This window comes from Muntiacus reevesi, chromosome 2, assembly GCF_963930625.1.
Source record: "Muntiacus reevesi chromosome 2, mMunRee1.1, whole genome shotgun sequence".
In the NCBI taxonomy this organism is placed as follows: domain Eukaryota; kingdom Metazoa; phylum Chordata; class Mammalia; order Artiodactyla; family Cervidae; genus Muntiacus; species Muntiacus reevesi.
The window spans coordinates 53,602,985-53,622,689 of record NC_089250.1 but is presented as its reverse complement, the minus strand read 5'-3'; the positions used below and the strand labels follow the sequence as shown (position 1 = coordinate 53,622,689).

At 53.4% G+C, this 19,705-nt stretch overlaps 1 protein-coding gene across 2 annotated transcripts in view; it reads right to left on the bottom strand.

Moving 5' to 3' along the window:
- The window catches only part of TAF4 (TATA-box binding protein associated factor 4), a 64,261-nt gene extending 45,010 nt beyond the window's left edge, over positions 1–19,251 (bottom strand). Inside the window, exons 1-2 of one of the 2 annotated variants that reach the window (XM_065921673.1) lie at positions 18,974–19,251; positions 17,933–18,892 (exon numbers count right to left, since the gene is read on the bottom strand). In XM_065921673.1, coding sequence (XP_065777745.1) covers positions 17,933–18,892; positions 18,974–19,220 — 1,207 coding nt within the window. In that variant the 5' untranslated portion in view covers positions 19,221–19,251. Of the gene's footprint in view, positions 1–17,932 lie in introns of both variants that reach the window. The other variant, XM_065921672.1, reaches the window with a different exon arrangement.
- Positions 19,252–19,705: the final 454 nt, after the last annotated feature.

Below are 19,705 nucleotides of genomic sequence, written 5' to 3'. Positions count from 1 at the left end.
ACAGAAAAGACTATCACTGTGTAAGTTCATTTATATAAAATTCTAGAAAAGGCAAAATCATAAAGACAGGGCAGATCATCAGCTAACCACCGAGGCAAGGGGTAAAAGGAAAAACTTCTTCAGCCTTTCAAACAATTCTTTTTTTTTTTTTTAACAATTCTCTATCGTGACTGTGGTGACGGTTACATAATTTGTGTTTGCTAAAACCCACAAAACTATACCTTGAGAAGGGTAAATTTTACTGTGTAAAAACTATGCCTCAATAAAAGAGACTTTAAAAAATAAACACAATGAGATACCACTGCACATCCACTGGAACAGTTAAGATGAAGCAGCCTTCCCACGCCAAGCCCCGGCTTGGACACGGAGCAACAGGAACTCTCGGAAATTCACACGACCACTCAGGAAAGCAATGAGGTGGCCTCTGATGAGACTGAACGTGCACTTCCACACGACTCAGAAATCCCACTCCTAACATTCATGCAGGAGGAGGGCATGTCCACGCACACGTCCATGAGAAGCCAGGGCACTGATGTTACAGAAGTGTCGATCGTCACAGTCAAAAGTGGGAACTTACCCACCGTGAATGGGTGAACGTATGGCGTTGTGTCCAAACGTGCAATGCTGCTCAGCACGATCAACGCATCACTGGCACACACAGTCACGTGGGTGAACTCAAACCATGCATGGAGGGAAGAGCGACCGACACCAGAAAGCACAGGACGCATGATTTCACACACAGAAAATTCTAGGAAGGCAAAACCAGGCGGCAGTAACAAGAGCGAAAAGGACATTTGCGTGGGCCCAGGGTGGCCTAGGCCAAACAAGCGTCCTACGTCCTGTGATAGGGGACAGACAGGGCATCCACTTCTCAAAATTCAATCTGTGTGCGCACAACGGATCCACTCTGTTGCATGCAAATGCCCCCAAAAAGACTTTACGGGTGCTGATGAGTGTTTAAAGATGAGCCCTGTCAACCCTAAAACGTCACAGACCAGACTTCCAAGTCATCCTGGAAGCCGAGGCCCCACTCCCAGCACACAGCAGACTGGGCCAGAACCACCTGGGCTCTTCCCTCCGCAGGCAGCACAGGCCTCCGCCTCCAGACCAACACTCGCCGGCCAGCCCATGCCGATGGATGCCTTTGGTCGTTCAGGGAAAACTAAAATGTCATGTTCAACTATCCCCCTCCAAACCTACTTTTTTAAGTTTTAGTGTTTGAGCATGCAGGAAGGTGTCACTACGAAAACTTATTTCTTCTCAGAGTATGCTAGATATAAAATGTAGTTTTTCAATCAAAACGTCACTAGATGATGATCTCCAGGTTACACTGCTAAAAAAAGGAAATCAAGATTCAAGTCAATGTATATGACATCTGTAGAAAAAAAAGGGGAAAAAATATATCTGTGTGCACATATTTATTTTTACAAAAAGACATACTTGAAAAGATGTCCCACAGACTAATAAAAATCAAAAACTTTTAAATTATCCCTCTAGGGGAAAGGAATAAAGTGGGACTAGAGTTGAAAGTCCTTCTAAAAAGCTCAGCATTCATACAGTGGAAATGTCTCAAAATGTTTCACACATTCAAAATACAAAATTACAACAAACAAAAAAATAGGAACTAAAGTTTAAAACAAAGTAAAACAAAAATAGGAAAAAAAAAGTAAACCATGTATCAAATTGGTAGCATAAAACAAAAGAAAAGATTATTTTAATAGAGTCTTAAACATATAAAGAACTGCAAAGAAAGGCTTTCCTGGTGGCACAGTGGATAAGAATCCGCTCTCAGTCCATGTACCACAACCACTGAGGCCATGCTCCACAAGAGAAGCCACCGCTACTAGAGCGTAGCCTGTGTGCATCAATGAAGACCTAGCACAAACATAAATAAATAAAATCTTAACACTATAAATACATACACAGCTTCGAAGACTTGGGGGGTAACCTGTGTTAGAAACACCTAGAGGAGCCCCTCCCCTCAGAGACCAGGTCCAGCCCCTGGCTTTTCCAGAGCCACTTTCCTCTAAAGACCATTCCCCATCTCGCTGGGAAAAGTTCATCTCCAGGCCTGGGACCCCGAGAGCACAGGACACAGTGAGGGCTCACAGCCCAGCAGGACAGAATGTAGAGCCATCCCCACCCCACCTGGCCCCCAGTGGAGAGACAGGGACAACAAAAGAGGCGCCTCCAGAAACGCTGTGCGATCCACTCGCCTTGCAACACACAAACCAATCCCAGACACAGCCAAGACCAGAGGAAACACACACGAGAAGACTCAAGTGAGCATCTGGGTCGTTCCCACAGCGAGAGCCACCCACACAAGCACGTGAGGACCCACCAGGCCACCCTCCACCACTCACCCCACGCACGCTCCTGCCCACCAAAGCACGTCTTCCCTCTGCGCAGGGTCCCATCATGCACAACAGGCCTGGCACAGAGCTGGCACTAGACCAGTACTGAAAAGTGAATGACGGGTCACTTAGGTGCACACCCATTAAGATCATGTTAACCAGGGTATAGTTAAGGACCTGGAAAATTCTAGACATCAAGAAACAATGGGTCAGAGATTATTATAATGACCTCTTGGTAAGAGAAATACACAGTACACATTAATAATAATCATTCCTTTCCCGCACTTTTTTTCTGTTCATCAAATTTTCTACAATGGAAATAAATTTAGAGACCAGATGTTACCTGGTTGGTTTGTAAGCTCAGATGAGGAAATGTGTACCTTACCAAGGCCACTTCTGAAATGACCCCCACACATTCGGCCACTGGAGGTGTGCTCAGTCCTTTTCACTCTACCTGCCTCAGTGGGGGTGGACAGGCTGGGAATACCCCACAGGGCCTTCATTAGAAGTCCTCTGATGACTTTTCATGTGTTTGCCAGCCATCTTCAAGACCTGTCTTATGTCTATTCCAAACTCTGGTCTGTTCTGAGCAGAGCTGTCTTCTTACTGCTGTGCTCAGCCCTGAGGTGCCACCTTTTCAGAGCGAAGCGAGCAGGCATTGAGCTAAAGCTACCTAAAGCTCCTAAAGCTAACGAGCATTCACACTCGTTCCCAGCAGGAGTGACAGCCTGGAGATCGCTAGACATTCCGCCACCTGACATTCCCATCCCTAAAACAAGAGCCCTGGACATGAACGGTAAACTGGAAGCCCGGGCCCAAGCAGAGGAGACCCTAACCGAAAGAAACAGGACACTGGCTCCGGTAGATCCCTGGCGAAGCTGCCCTCAGGGAGACCTCCAGAGGCACAGCCTGGTTGTAAAGAACCAGACTCACAAGTGGAGGTGGTGACATCTCACAAGACACTGAGACAACAAGCCCTTCTCTCTGCTGCAAAGGCAGCGCTCACACTGTGCAACCATCAAGGGCTTAACCTTACAGGCTCTGCCGTAAGAAGAGTGACCCCTGGTCTCCACACTAAGAGTGTGGAGAATACAAACATCCGCCATCAAATTCTAGTCCTATGGAAAACGACACGTCAAGGGGACCAGAGATCTACCGTCCCAAAACAGCGCCCGGACTCCCTTACCAGGACACTCAGACATGGCTGCCTGATGGACAAGCAGCACCCACGCCACTGGTTCCTGGGATCCCCCAGACCCACTCTTCCACCTGCCTCACAGCCCTTCACCAAGGCTGGCCCCCACCCCCACCCCTCCAGCCACCCAGCAGGCACCTCCCTCCTCACTACCCGTGGGGTGTGGGAACCAGCCCACCCCCAACCCAGAGCAGGACACCCCGGTTGGGGAGTGTCGCTTTCTAACACAAACACCAAAATTCACCCTTGAAAGCCCCAAAAGCCCTTGGGGGCTCAGGTGGGGGGGGGTCCCTTGGGCTGTAATACTGGCCCTTGTCACTAGAACCCCGGAACAAGCAAGGGACTCGCCCTTGGGGGAGGAGGGGTTAGCATTCCAGAAATGCCCTTCTCAGAACTCTGGACTCACTCAGGGACCGAGGCCTGGACGGGATGAGGGTCTCCCTCAGCCTTCCTCTGCCAAGTGTGTGCCCCTAGCTTCCCATGGAGGCTCCCCAAATACCCCCATTCATGATAAAAAGTCTCAGTACAGGAAAAAAAATAAATTACCTCAACTTGATAATCTACAAAAAGTTGACAGCTAACATCATACTGAATGGTGAGAAACTCAAAGCTTTTCCACTAAGACCTGGTGCAGGCAAAAATGCCCCCCTCTCACCACTGCTTAAAACTGGAAGTCCTGGCCAGGGCAATACAGGAAATAAAGAGTATACAGATTGGAAAAGAAATAAATAAAACTGCCTTCATTCACAGATCATACGATCATCTATGCAGAAAACCCAAAAGAAGTGACCAAAAAACAAACAACTCCTTGGAACTAATAAACAGTTATAGCAAGGTTTCAAGATACGAAGTTAATATATAAAATCCAATTGTTTTCCTATAAACCAACAATGAATAAATGGAATTTGAAATTAAAAACACAATACCATATACATCAGCATCAAAAAAATGAAATACTTTGTTATAAATCTAACCTAATGCCTACAATGATGAATTAAGTCAAAGGAGAACTAAATCAATGAAGAAATAGATATTCCACATTCATGGAGAGGAAGGCTCGACACTGTCTAGATGTTAGTTCTTCCCAACTTTATCTGTAGACTCAACACATTCCCAATCAAAATCTCAATGTGTTATTTCATGAGTATCAACAAGCAGATTCTGAAGGTCACATGGAGAGGAGGCCAAAGACCCAGAGTGAGCCACAGACCACTGAAGGAGAACAAAGCTGGAGAAGTGATTACCCACAGTAATGAAGACAGAGTGGTTCAGGTAAAGAACAGACAAACAAATCAATGGAACAAAACAGAGAGCCCAGGAACAGACTCCCATAAACACAGTCAGTCAAATGGTCTTGGACAAAGGAGCAAAGCAACACAACAGAGCAAAGACAGTCTCTTCAACAAATGGTGCTGGAACCACTGGACACCCCTCCACCAGCAAAAGACGAATCTAGACACAGACCTTACATCCGTCACAGGAATGAACTCAAATGCATCACAGACCTAAATGTAAAGTGCAAACTATGAAAACTCCTAGAAGATAACACAGAAAAAAACCTAGGTGACGTGAGCACAGTGATGCCTTTTCAGATACAACACCAAAGGCACAGTCCATAAAAGAGAAAACTGATAGGCTGAACTTCATCAAAACTGAAAACATCTGTTCTACAAAAGACAATATCAAGAGAATGAGAAGACAAGTCATAGACTGGGAGAAGAAAATACTTGCAAAAGACACATCTGATAAACTGTAATTCAAAATATGCAGAGAACTCTTAAAACTCAGCAAGAAAACAAACAACCCAATTGGAAATGGGCCAAAGACCTAAATAGGTATCTCAGCAAAGAAGTACAGAAGGCAAATAAGCACATGGAGAGATGCTCCACATAGTATGTCATCAGGGAAACACCAATTAAAGCAACGAGATGCTACCATACTCCAAATAGAAAGGCCAAAACCCAGAAGTGCTGGTGAGGATGTGGAGCAACAGGAGCACTTGTTCACTGCTGGTGGGGATGTGAAACGGTGCAGTCACTTGGGAAGACAGTTCGGCGGTTTCTTACCATACGATGCAGCAACTCTTGCTCCTATTTACCCAAAGGAGCTGAAAATTTATATCCACACAAAAACCTGCACGTGGATGTTATAGCAGCCATATGCATAACTGTCAAAACTTGGAAGAAACCAAGATGTCCTTCACTAGATGATGGATAAACAAACAGTAGTGCACCTGGATAGTGGAACATTACACAGAGTGATAAAAAGAAATGAACTATCAAGCCATGAAAAAGACACGGCGAAATGCTAAGTGTATATTGCCAAATGAAAGAAGTCAATCAGAGAAAACAACAATAGTGTATTATTCCAACTATATGACATTCTGGAAAAGACAAAACTATGGAGAGTGAAAAGATGAGTGGTCGCCAGGGGCTGAGGAAGAGGGACAACTAGGTGGAGCACCAAGAATTGTGAGGGCGGTAAAACACTCTGTGTGACACTGTAATGATGGAAACACATCATCACACATTTGTCCAAACCCACAGAATGCACAACACAACAGTCAGCCCAGATATAAACTGTGGACCCTGCGTGGTGATGACATGTCGATGCAGGTTTACCAGTTGTAACAAATGCATCATCTGGTGGAGGTTGTGGATGAGGAGGGAGGTTGTGTGTGTTGGGGGCAGGGGTGTATAGGAAATCACTATATTTTCCTCTTAAATTGCTGTGAAACTAAAAATGCTTTAAAAAAAATTATTTTTTTTTTAAATTTACTTTTGCTAGTACTTGGAGAGTGCAGAGTAGAGCCCCAAACCACACCTGAGAAACAGCCTCTGAGTGACTGGTTGATAGTGGAACAACCTCCTCCCCCACCAAGACCCTCTAAACCAAGACTAAAGGAACCTAAGTGGTACTAAGCTTGCAAGAGGAGAGAGTAGATGGACAGGAGGTTGCGGGAATCCCCTGGCAGTCCCGTGGCGGGGACGCACGCCGCCCTCTCCCCCCTCCACAGCATCCTTCGAGGGTTCCACCTGGTCCACCCTCCAGGTGTCACAACACCCAGAACCCGTCTCTGGCAACTTCTCTTCTCCCGGCTATCCTACCCTCCCCCGAACCAGGTGAGCACACCGTCCCGTGGTGTGAAGAGCAACCCCCCCTTTTAAGAAGCCCTTTCTAGGTCCCAGCCCTGAACCCACTTTCTGACTCACACTCATATGGGCAGACGACCCAAACTCAAACTTCCAGAAGCAAGCACGTGGCTTTCCTAAGGGAGCCACCGGCCTGCTCGCAGGATGTCCCACACGCTGCTGGGAAGTGGCAATGCTTCCTGGATGACAATTCCTCCCACAACAGGCCTGTGCCCCCTGCTCCCCTACTGGAGAGAGGCAAGGGTCCCCACGCCCACCCTACAGGAGGAGGACCCCTGCACCATAACACGCAAGGTCCCAGAAAATGACCCACAACACGGCTCTCCCTACAGAGTGACAACAAAATCCAACACGTGGTTCAGCTACATATAGGAAGATGCCCCGAGTGAGTAGGAGGGGGAAAGGAGTGTGTGGTGATCACAAGTGGGGGCACGGGCTGCTGCAGCCTGGGAGGTAGAGTCCAGACAGTCACACAGGAGGCAGGCAGGACCCAGGTCTCCTGCCAGGGGTGTCTCAGGTGATTATTTAACTAGTAAACGACCAGAGACTGTGACTAATTCAACTCTACCCACCTCAGATCCAAACACACATCCTGCCCTCCACTGGTCTCTGTCTCAACCAACGCTTCCCAAAGTTTCGGCCGGTCTGCTGAACAATGGACTGTCCACAACACCCCCAGGTCTCCGGGACTCCCCACATGAGCGCCATGCCAACGCGGAAGTCAAGGCAGAGCAAGGCCCAGGGGCCATGCTTCACTGATGAGACCACAATCGAGACCAACGGGTAATTCCCAGAAAGTCCCACCTACACAGACTCAGAACACCTGCCCTGCTGTAGGGAGCTCCTGGAGACAAGCCTCAGGGAGAGAACCATGGTCCTGAGGAAGGGCCTGCTCTGCTGGGGGCCGCGGGTTCAGGAGCTACACCTTCAGAGGGTTCAAGCCCATCCTCTGGACAACTGCCCACAAGTGAAGGAACACAGGACACAAACCACACTGTGGGAACTGACGGCAGCACTGTCCCTGCACAGCCACAGAAGGGGGCTCATCCTGGGCCCCCTCCCTGCACATGGGGTACTCCTGCTGGCCAGCCATGCTGACCCAGGGAATGGAGCCCAGGTGCTCTATCAGCTCTGCCTGTGCCCACGCGTCCCCGCATGGTCTGCCCACCTTGATGAGGCTAGGTCGGGACATGACACTTCTCTCTAGAGTGGCAGGTCCCCAGCAGGCCGGCGGCCCCCGAGGTCACCAAGCCAACATTACCCCCAAGCGCAGCCTCAGAGACATTCAGAGAGGCATGTGGTTTCCCAACTGCTCAGCATGGAAGGAAAGCAGAGTCGACCCACGAGGACCCAGGCCAGGCTGCCAAGGCACACAGAGGTTGGGAGCCTTGCCTGGACCCACATGATCCCTAAGGAGCTCTTTGCCCATCATTCCCATGGCCCAGCTGGAGGTTGTCTTCATCACCCGAGGACTTTCAAGGTGGACACTCTGAACTGAGTTTAACTGCAAAACACGTCACTAAGCTGCATGAAACCTGACTTGTTATCTAATCAGTCCAAAGCAGCAGAGAAAACTGCAGAGCATCCAGAACTGAACAGAACAGGCAGAAAACCTATTTTGAGAAATTACACCAAGGGAGGGAGTGACTAATGACACGGCATCTCAGAAATGACATTCCACTCACTCCACCCCCACTGACCTGCAGAGGTTCAGCCACGCCACGCCCACCAGAAGGGCACTCCCTGAGGGCAGGACAGTCCCGCTTCAGCACCAGGACAGACCTGAACTTGGTGCTCAGTTCACGCTTGCTGATGGACGAGCGGCCAAGCTCTGGCACCACCGCCCTGGCCTGCGGGACCACGAGTAGGGCCACTGACTGTCCACCGAGACAGCTCTGTGCCTTCAAGGCCCAACTGGGGGAGCCGCAGCCTCTGCCCCTCGAGGCCGGGGTGCCTCCCGACAGTTCACCCTCCCAGTCAGCTGGGTGGCCTCAACTGGAGCGCTTGCAGGGGCCGTGAGGAGCCTTTCAAAGTCAGGACCATGGCGTGCAGTTCCTGCCGTTCGGAGAAGCCCGCAGCTGGGCACTCCACGCCCTGCCGCACCTGCTCTCCAAACAGAAAGCAAGCATGCTCCCCGGGACAGCCTCTCCACACGCGGACTTTCCCTGTGCAAAGCCTGGACCCTGAACACCAGCTGCTCCAGTGGGCACAGCCAGGCGGGCGTACCGGAAGAAAGGAGGCACCCTGGATGCCCAGCCCCTTGGTAAGTGGCCATTAGGTCCTTGAAAAGCGACTCACCTCCAGTCTCAGCATCTTCAAAGGAGATCATCTGCAGGGGACCGTCAGCTCCAGAAACCTACAGGTCCCTGAAGACCTATAGATGCCTGCCCATTGGCACCTGGCAGAAGTCGAGGACTGCACACACCTGGGCTCGTTAACTCGAGCCCCACACCAAAAGTACTGAGGTTCATTCTAGGGGGTTTTCATAATAAGGCAGAGAGGCCAGCAGACAGCACTTCCCCAGTGACAACATCCAACATCACAAAATACTCTACCCAAAAGGGCTGGCAGCATTCAGACTCCCCCCTTCCTCCTCACCCTCTGCCCAGCAGGGTCTGCCCCACCCCACCTTATCCCAGAAGGCAGCCCTCTCTGGATCTGCACTGAGGCTCCTGTGGGGGTGACCACACGATGAAAAAGTCCAGCAAACACCACGACTCCCAAATCCTGACCTCTTCCGACCTCTCCCTCAATCTCCTGCTTATATTCAACTCCCTCCGATTCCTCCACAAACAGGCATCTCAAATTTAACATGTCCAAACAAGCACACTTGTGCCTACCCCCACTGCCCCCCAAGGAATGTCCCACTTTCTTTCATGTCACCCCAGTCCCCAACCTCACTCCCCCCAGGATGCTCTGTCCTTACCCCAACCTCCAACCTATCAGTAGGTCCACCATGCTCCATGTCGACACTGGAGTCCCAGGCCCGGCTACCTGCCTACACCTGGATGCTGCCCTGGCCACCACCGACCCCAGCTGGCCAACCTGCCTCTACCTACCTCACCCCTGTATTTCACACACAAAGTGCTCTCATAACACAGCTCAGATCCGACCACCGCCCTGCCAAGAACCCTGGAATAAACTCACCCCCAGCACTTCTGAATGCACAGCTCTGTGACCAGCCGGCCACCAGCTGGCCCCCGTGGCTCCCTCGACTTGGGCTCTCCTCCCTGACCTACTCTCAAGTCCCTGCACTGGCCCCTTCCTCTCCTGAACCCAGGTCCCTGGCAGCATGCAGCTCCTTTCTCACCACCCAGGCCTCAACTGCCTGCTCGGAAGGCCTTCCGGTCCCTTGTCCACACCTTCATCAACCTGGGGTGAGAAACCCGCAAAACCAAGCTCCCAACAGCAGGGGCTCTGTGAGTCTGGGGCCCCAGCATGGACGCCGGCATCCACAGCAGCCTGGCTCACTGGCTCAGTCCACACCTGGAAAGCAGGACACGGTCTCCACCAACACCTCCATCAACCAAGGGCTTAATTACCCTCACATGGTTTAAGAATCCAGACACATAAACCAGATACAACTTGCTAAAGTAAATCTTTAGAACACTACCGGTTTCTAAAGAGTCACATTTTGGCCATGTTTCTAAACACCACGGTTTTAAAAGCGTAAACAGTTGAGTCCTTCAAAAGACACCAGTATCAAAGACTTGCAAACGTTCAGCACAGCAGGCACACAGAGTGGACACAGGACGGCCACAACAGACCAGTGGACGTGAGCACTGCAGGGTGTCACAGAGCTGAGATGAAGCGCTGGCCAGAGGCAGAGGGACATCAAGTGGACGAAGGGAACTTCAAAGACCACTGCGGGGTGGGAGCCACACCCAAAACTCAGGCAGGAGAAGGCGGACCTTATGGGGTGACCCCGATTCTGTAAAAGTTAGAAGCACTTCTGCACCTGACATGGGCTGAGATGACATCGCCAAAATGAGACCTGTCCGACAAAGTGAGGTTACAAGTGATCTCTTTTCCCTCCTTATACTTTTCCTTTCTTTCCAAACTTCCTATAATGAATAAAACTAATTTTATGATCAGAAAAAACAGGTGGGCAAAGAAATCATTTTCAAGTGACCAACAATTTGTATAACACAGTTGTATTTTAAAAAATCAAGAACATATTCCTTTTTAACTCTTCAAATAGTCACCGTGATACTTAAGACGCTACTATTTTACAGCATTTTTACAAGATCAAACAGGCTCGACACAGGCCTGTCTCTTCCATGCTGAGCTCACTAACGCCTGGCATCCATCTGAATAAACTTCATGAAGACGAGCCCCCGCCATGAGAGCTGTATAAACTCCTTTAAACACCTTTCCTGAGTGGCTGTCCACGTACTTCTGCACAAAGAGCAGAAAAGCTGCCATCTCCCCTCAACCCCGAGACTCAGGTGTAAGCATAGTATACATTTCCTCCCCAAAGCCCGCAGCCTCCTTGCTGACCCCACCGGCCTCTTTCTGCCTAACCAGCAGGCCGGCCACGCCCAGCACTGGGGAGGGGGCTGAGGTCTCCGAGACCTGCCCTGTCCATTCAGTGTCCACTCAGGCCACTGACCCCCCAAAACAAGTCACTCGCGAGGTAAAACCTTCTTACCACTTGCCCCTAAGTTCTGAAATCCAACATCCAATTTGAAGAACTGTTTTAGGATTTCCCCATCTCTGGAGGGGGACGATACTCAAACGATAACAAGTCCTCCAGGACACAGGTTCCCCAGCATCAGCACCAACCCTCTGCACCCTCCTCTTCACCTGGTCACGTACCTCCCAAGTTTGGGGCTCAACATCAGCAGGCATGTCCCGTCCTCCCAGGCCACGTGGAAAACACAGAAAGGTCCCATCCAGGCTCTAACTTCGGGAGGGAAGGACAAACGTCCGACCCAGCTTCACAGGGTCACAGAGGGGCTCTGCGCTCACAGGCCTGCGTCAGGTCCATCAGGAAGTCCACGCTGGGAGGGTGGGGGGCTCCCCCTTTCATCCACGCATGGCCTCCACCCACCCCCAAGCAGCAGCGCAGCCAGGTGGGCAGCCAGACAAGAAACAGGTGTGGCATCCATGTGCTTCTCAAACTGGGGGCAAGGGAGGAATCTAAATTGTGGACAACTTTGTCTTCTGAAGATTTTAATTTCTTGGTGTAGCTATTTGAAGATATGGGAAATAGATGGGGAAAGAGTGGAAGACTTTATTTTTGGGGGCTCCAAAATCACTGCAGATGGTGACTGCAGCCATGAAATTAAAAGACGCTTGCTCCTTGGAGGGAAAGTTATGGCCAACCTAGACAGCATATTAAAAAGCAAAGACATGACTTTGCCAACAAAGGTCCATCTAGTCAAGGCTATGGTTTTTCCAGTGGTCATGTATGGATGTGAGAGTTGGACTGTGAAGAAAGCTGAGCACCGAAGAATTGATGCTTTTGAACTGTGGTGTTGGAGAAGACTCTTGAAAGAGTCCCTTGGACTGCAAGGAGATCAAATCAGTCCATCCTAAAGGAGATCAGTCCTGGGTGTTCATTGGAAGGACTGCTGCTGAAGCTGAAACTCCAATACTTTGGCCACCTCATGTGAAGAACTGACTCATTGGAAAAGACCCTGATGCTAGGAGGGATTGGGGGCAGGAGGAGAAGGGGACGACAGAGGATGAGATGACTGGATGGCATCACTGACTCGATGGACATGAGTTTGGGTAAACTCCGGGAGCTGATAACAGACAGGGAGGCCTGGGTGCTGCGATTCATGGGGTCGCAGAGTGTTGGACACAACTGAGTGACTGAACTGAACTGAAAATTCAAAACTGTTAATTTAAAGCTTGCATGGCCCTATCCTAGAAATATCAAGTTTCCAATTTTCAAACATAATTTTATAGCACTTAATCTACTTTACTTGGCGTTAAAGAGCGATTATTCTAAGATGGTCTGAAGTGCAGGGTTTGTAATTTACAGACCAGGGCCATGATCCCCTCAGGCACGAAAGGAAACAGTGCAGTGACCTGCCAGGCACCCAGCACCCAGGATGGAGGGTCCTGCTGCAGACAGCTCCCCTCTCCCTTGCTTTTCTTTCTGAGTTTGTCCTGTTGCCATCAGAGGCCTGATTAAATAACATGCTGCCAACCTCCAGTCAAAGACAAATCTCAGAGGTGAGAGCCCCAAGCAGCAACTGAGTCAATCAAGACAATCTGGAAAGCCTGAGTCTCCTGCTTGTTATCAACTTGAAGACAAGGAAAAGTGCTTTTGAGAACGATGCAAATTACCCCAAAGCTCAGGCAAGTTTCTCCAGAGTCCTTTCAAATTTCTGCTTCAAGATTTTCAAAAACAGTTTTAATTATGTTTTGATCAATTCACACACAACTAGTGATTTATAAAAAAGCTTTCTTCAGACGTATCACTTAAGATGAGGAAAGCTTACATTTACACACTGCAATGGGCTCAAGAAGCATGTCAGAACCACCGTCATCTCACTACAATTTCAAAGAAACAAACAGGTGTGCCCGCCCCTACTGCTCTTTCCCACTGCCACCTCCTGAGCTAGGGCAGGGCAAAACTGGTCCAGTCCTGTTCTGATCCCACCCCACTGCTGGGGGCCCAGCGCCCACCGGTCAGCAACTTTGAAGGTATCTGAGGAGCCCAGGCTTCACCCCCACCGTCCAGGGAGACAGGATGGCCGCCCACCAGCCAGGAGACCATCTGCCTAACTGCTTCCTTCCAGAGCCCTATTAGATAAGGGTTCACCCCTCCTGCAGCAGGACTGACTGTTGTCTTCTCAAACTCCGGTGGCTCCGCCACTAGGGCAGGGTTCACTGCACTAGAGCACAGTGAGAAAAGACACCCCCAAAAGGCCTGTGGGCACCTCTTCTGGTTGCTGCTATAAAATGTGAGGATCATCAGTCCCAAAGACACCCACATGGGCATGGGACATCATCCCAGGCCACATCCAAGACAGCTATGTCCACACTAAAGAGACGGGGACAGCCAGGACAGAAGGTGGGGCAGAGAGCGAGGAGGAGGGACCGCCTGCTTGTCCACCGAGGGCCTACCCCAAGCTAGTAGTGGGGAAGTGACCTCAGAGACATCACTTCATCTGTCGCTGAGCAGAGCTGCCCCAAAGTTATTTTTCTTCCTTCTATTCAAATTCCACTATTATCTAAGTACATCAAGAGGAAAACTTGGCCAAGGCCTTTGGCCTAAAGTGAGCCCCTGCCCAAATCTACTCTCTCCGCAGAGAGTTGCACCCTGCATCCCCCATGTCTGTCAGGACACATCCCCCAGATCTGCAGCCCACTTGTGAAACCTCAGCAACTTTCTCACCTACAGAACCAGGCTCCCCGGGTGCTGAGTACCTATCCAATCTGGGCGCAGATTTGATGGGAAGAAAGCCATCCTGTAGACTAGGCTACATCCATAGCACATACTGCCTGAAGGTGAAGGTGAAGTCACTCAGTCATGTCCAACTCTTTGCAACCCCATGGGCTGTAGTCTACCAGGCACCTCCGTCCATGGGGTTTTCCAGGTAAGAATACTGGAGTGGGGTGCCATTTTCACAAATGCCAGGGAGCTGAGACACCATGTGAATAAACACTACTTGACAATCGTGCACGGCTCATCCCAATGCAGTTTCACGGCCTTCACAACAGGGTCGCGCCCACTTTCCACCTGGGGAAACTGAGGCCCCTGGAACCATGGATTCTGTCCCAGGTGAAGAGTGCCCTCAAGTGACAACATATAAACTCCTAAGACTATCCCTTGTGCCAAACACTTCTGCAGAAGTCGGCCACCAGAACATCCTGAGCCCCAAGCCCTACCATGCTGCTCAGGGTCTGCCCTCCCGGAACTCAACCCGGTCTACACAGCAGTCGGTCCCCAGGCTCTTCTTCCTCTTTCCCCACCATCCAACAATTCCATTCACCGAGGATGGGAACTCCACCCTAGACCCCGTCTTTCCAAGCGCAGCCACCTCAAGACTGCTCATCTTAAGTCAGCCCCATGCAAACGTCCCGAAGCCAGGGTATGGAGGAAAGGCGTTCTCTCCTGGAATGAGAACTGTACTTCGGCCAAACCTGAGCATCACAGGAGGACAAATCCTCCTTGAAGGCAGAACAGAGACACACACTACTGAAAATGCAAACTTGCCAACAAAAGATAACCTTTCTAAAGTGAGCATCTCTAACGTAACACCTATCTGAAAAGATCTCTTAAAACCATTTGCGCACATGCTAATTTTGGTGTCATATCACTTTTCTCTTCTTTCAACTATAATCATAATATTACTTTGATGTTATGACTACTCTAAGCTGTACAAAACTAACTAGTGCTCTTCACTGTTCTTGGGACCACTGCCTTTGCTGCAACAATTTCTCTGAAGACTTACGTGATCTCAATATTCCCCACAGCAGATTACAACTGAGACTCTGGTACCTTCGTGCAAGTAAATTAACCACAATAACATCAACATCTCTTTACAAAACCATCCTGACAAAGACATCATAACTGAATCTGCTGAAACCAAATTCAACAGGAGTTCACAGTGGGCTGGGAGGATGAAACATGCAAGGCCGGCCACCTTGCCGGGCCCTCAGGGACTCAGCGAAGCCTCTGTCTCTCTGTTTCCATCACCACCACCCCCCACAGTGGGGCAGGCCTCTCTCACCCATACTCCAATTGCCAACAGTCTGTTATTTCACTTGACACCTATGTGTAGCTTTGAAAACCCGGCCCACCCCTAACCTCTGAGTACTAACCAGAGTGCATTATCAGCCAGGCGATAGCTATTTTCACAAGTTAATTCCACCTCCGCTTTATACATTTTTATGATGAGAGCTTTCAATGAACAGGAGACCTCAAGTAGAACTTAGTATCTTCTAACCGATCAATTACATGAGGCAACTAGAATATTCATAATCTGTCACTTTGATTTATAGAATTAATTTGTACTATTTAAAAGAAAGTACTTTGATTTTGGGGAACTGGTAGTAGTTTTAACTATGCTTGTTCTGCTCCTGCTTTTATTAAAATGACGGAATAGAATTAATCAGAGCTCCAAATCAGCGGATCGACTGTGGGGGTAGAGGAAGCATGAAGAGATGGATGTGAATTTTTTTATTTTCTAGAAAGCGTTTGGCCCCTTTAAAGCACAGCTCTCCGCATTTGTCACCCAAATGTCAACATGAGCTGTTCTCTGCTCACACACATACACACACGGGACTACCGCAGACTCATGAGAACTCATGCAAAGAGTCAGCACTTTTACAGTTTTCTTCAAGGAGTCGCCTACTTGTCACATGCAGACATCCTTAACACCGCCGGTAGAACAGGAGATGAAAGTGCGTCCAGGGTCAATCATGACAAAGCTGACAGAGGCGCCCTTTCAGAACCACAGCTTCCTCCCCCAGAAGGCGGCAGGCAGTGAAGGCTGCACCTATGCAGAGGCGAGGGGATCCAGTCAGCCCCAAACCGCCACACCTACAGGCATCACACGCGTGCCCTGGGGCGGGGGGGTGGGGGGGGGGTTCCTCCCTGGGCACAGCGCCAGCCTCACCAGCTCCACTGACTCAAACTTCACTGACAGTTTTCAGAACAAAAGTGTCGCGCAGGGAACTGTCCGGGCCAGGAGTGGGGCAGGCGCTGAGGACCACTGAGGGGGGTACTTTAATGAGTAACTAAAAAGTATTTTGACGTTTTACATAACCTGCTGCCACCGTGACTTCTCTTTTCTAAACGTCACTAAAGATCAAACATATTTTCCACTAAAAGGTCAAAATACACATAATGAGCAAAACAGAACCTTTAAAGAAACCCTCCTACAAACTCAAACACAAAGCGTGTTGTAAGAGGCACCCCGCACCTCTCAGGTGCCTATTTCACGTCACCTCTTCCGGGGAGCAGGGCAGCCCTCACGAGCACCCCCAGACAACACAGCACTCTTGGCTGGAACCTTGCCTCCTCCCTTCTGGGGTGTGAAATCAGATCCCGGCCAGGTGCCACCACCGCTCCAAACCTCACGGCACTGTGACAAGACCTTCCTTCTAAGACACTGAAATCCTCTCAAGATGACCAACGGTTGCTTCAGAAGGCACAAGGGGACGCACACACAGGCGGTGCTGTCTCCACTACTCCTGCCGCCAGCACACGTTACTACACGGCAGGGGAGGAGCGCTCTGCGTCCACACAGGCGAGGCCGGGGATGGAAGCAGAGACGGGGTGCCTCCAGTGCTGGGGTTTCTCTCTGCCCAGGAAGCCCGAAAGAAAGCAGTGGGATACACTGAATGCCGCGGGGACCTAGAAAGCCCCAAAAAGCTGCCCAGAGGACGGGAGATGGAGTGTGGGTTCAGAGACGCTGCCTGTCCTCCTACACCATCTGTACCTCCACAGGACTCACTGACCAGGGAACCCTAGCCCACTGCGGACTGCATCAGCAACAATCAAAGTAACCCTGCGTCCTCCAAGTGAGGACTCCATGCAGAAGCACACAGCCACCACGAGAAGTGCTGAAAAACGACTGCAGGAGCCGCGTGAGGCAAGGGCTGTGACCAGGCAGGGTGTGTGTCCCGGGATCCCTACAAGCTCACCTGGGAACTCTGCCATCCTAGTGTTAGCAGGGGAGCAGCTTTCCACGCAGCCTCCCGGAGGGGGCGTCACTCCCCTGACCTCACCGGGAAAGGGAGTCCCTAGACCACCGGAAGGGGACACCAATCACAGATCAGCCCAGTAACAGAGCAGAAGTTCAGTGAGGACACAGACCATATGCCTGATCCCAGAAACCAGGGAGAGAAAAGGCAAGCTTGGGAAAGTCACCGGCCCAGACTGAATAACCCAGCAAGTTGTCCCCTGAACACCAGCTGCTATTGCTGTCCACTGTGGGGGCACCGGGCAGGGACGCACAAAGTCAGGAGAAGAGGAAAGGGCCCACTCGGCGGAAATCCCGACAGAGAAAGTTCCCCAACGCAAAGCAGAGAGTAGAAGCCAAGCCTGGCACAGCTAAGAGGCCCCCGCAGCCACATCACGCAACACTCCAGCACATACACGCCGGGGACCGGCCCGGACCGAGGCAGAGACGCACCCCCGCTCGCGGCAGCCCGCGCAGGGCTCATGACCTCCGTGTCCTGCCAGCCCGACAACTTCCTGGACTCCCAGCTGGGGAGCACACACACACACACACACACAGCCGCCCGGCGGCGCGGCCACTCACCTGGGGGCAGCTGGAAGTTCTGGATGTTGGTGGGGTTCTGCGGCGGCTGCGGCAGGCGTGGGGCGAGGACCGTGGGCGTCAGCGTGGCCCGGATCCCGCCGGTGGTAGCCGAGGGCGTCCTGGGCAGGCTCTGGGTTACCGCGCTGGCCGAGCCCTTGGGCAGCCCGGTGGGGGTGCCCGGGGCCGGCGGCGGGAGGCCGGCGGCGGCGGCGGCGGGCAGCGCCCCTTGCATAGTTGGCCCGAGGATCATGCCGGACCCCGCGCCGGCCGGGCAGCTGGTCGCCAGGGTCTGCGGCGGCGGGGGCGCCGGCTGCAGCGCGGTCTTGGGCGAGTCGGCCTTGGCCACCTGCGCGGGCGCGGCGGCGGGCCCGGGCTGACTGTTGGCGGCGGGCGCCGGGGCGGGCGCGGGCGCGGGGGCCGGGGCGGGCGCGGGGGCGGGCGTGGGGGCGGGCGCGGGCGCGGCGCTGCCCCCGTTCTGCGCGGCCGCCGGTGGTCCGGCCGGGGGCCCGGGCGGCCGGGCCAGGCTGCCGGCCGCGGGCGGCGGCGGCGGCGGGGCGGCGGCGGCGGGCGCGGGAGGCGCAGGGGGCGCGGCGGGCGCAGGGGCCGCGGGGGGCGAGGGGGCGCGGGGCGCGGGCGCGGCGGGGGCGCCGAGGAAGGGCGGCGTCTGGATGACAGTGGCGGCGGCGGGCTTGGGCGGCGGCGGCGCGGGCGCGGGCCCGTTGTGGAGCAGGCTGACAGCAGGTGCGGCGGCGGCGCGGAGCGAGTTCCCCAGCGCGGCGCTCCCATTCAAAGTTTGCGCGGCGCCGGGGCCGCCGGGCGGGCCGTTGCGGGCGACGGGCTTGGCGGCGGGCTCGGGTGCGGCCGCTGCCCCCGGCGGGCAGGCCCCGGCCGCGGCGCCCGCTCCGGCTCCGGCCCCGGCGCCCGCGCCGGCCTCGAGCGCGCTCAGCTTCGCGGCGGGCCCTGCGGAGACAAGCGGGGCGGCGCGGTGAGGACGCGGGCCCGGCCAGCGGCCGCCCGCGCTCAGGCCGCGCCGCGCTCTACCTGCGGGGGGCGGCTCCGGCGCCGCTGCGGGCGCGCCCTCGGCCGGCACGGCTCCGGCTCCGACATGGTTCCCGAGCGCGCCGGCGGCCGCGGCCCGCGCCTCGGGCGCGCGGGGCGCGAGGTGGTGGTGGTGGGCCGCGCTGGCCGCCAGCTGCGACTCGAGCGAGCCCACCAGGTCGCTCACCACTTTCTCGTCCACCTCGCTGTTGAAGAAGACCTCGTCCAGCAGATCCGAGCCCGCCGCCATCTTTCCTCCTCGGCCCGCCGCCGCCGCCGCTCGGCCGGCGCTGGGCGGGGAGGAGGCTCCGCGCGGGCGGGCGGGCGGGCGGGCAGGCGGCCGCGGGGGCGGGCGGGGGGCGGCGCGCGCCGGGCGGGGCGGGGGCGGCGGCCGGGCGGGGGGCGCGGGCGGCCGGGCGGGGGGAGGGCGGCGGCAACGCGGTGCGCAGGCGCGGCGGCGTGCCCGCCCCCGCCCGCCGCCCGCCGCCTAGTCATTGGCCGCGGCGCCCCCCTCCCGACTGCCCGGCGTCCCGCCATTGGTCGCGCTTTGCGCTTAAAAGGCGCGGCCAATGGCTGCGAGCGGCAGAGGCCGGGGCGCGGGCGGGCCGCCGGGAGTCGGCGGGCTAGTGGGCCGGGGGTCGGGGAGTCCTTGGGCTGGCGGGGATGTCAGGGTCCAGGTTGCCGGACGGGCCAGAGGCTGACGACCCAGAGGACAAGACGGGCGGGGACCGCGGC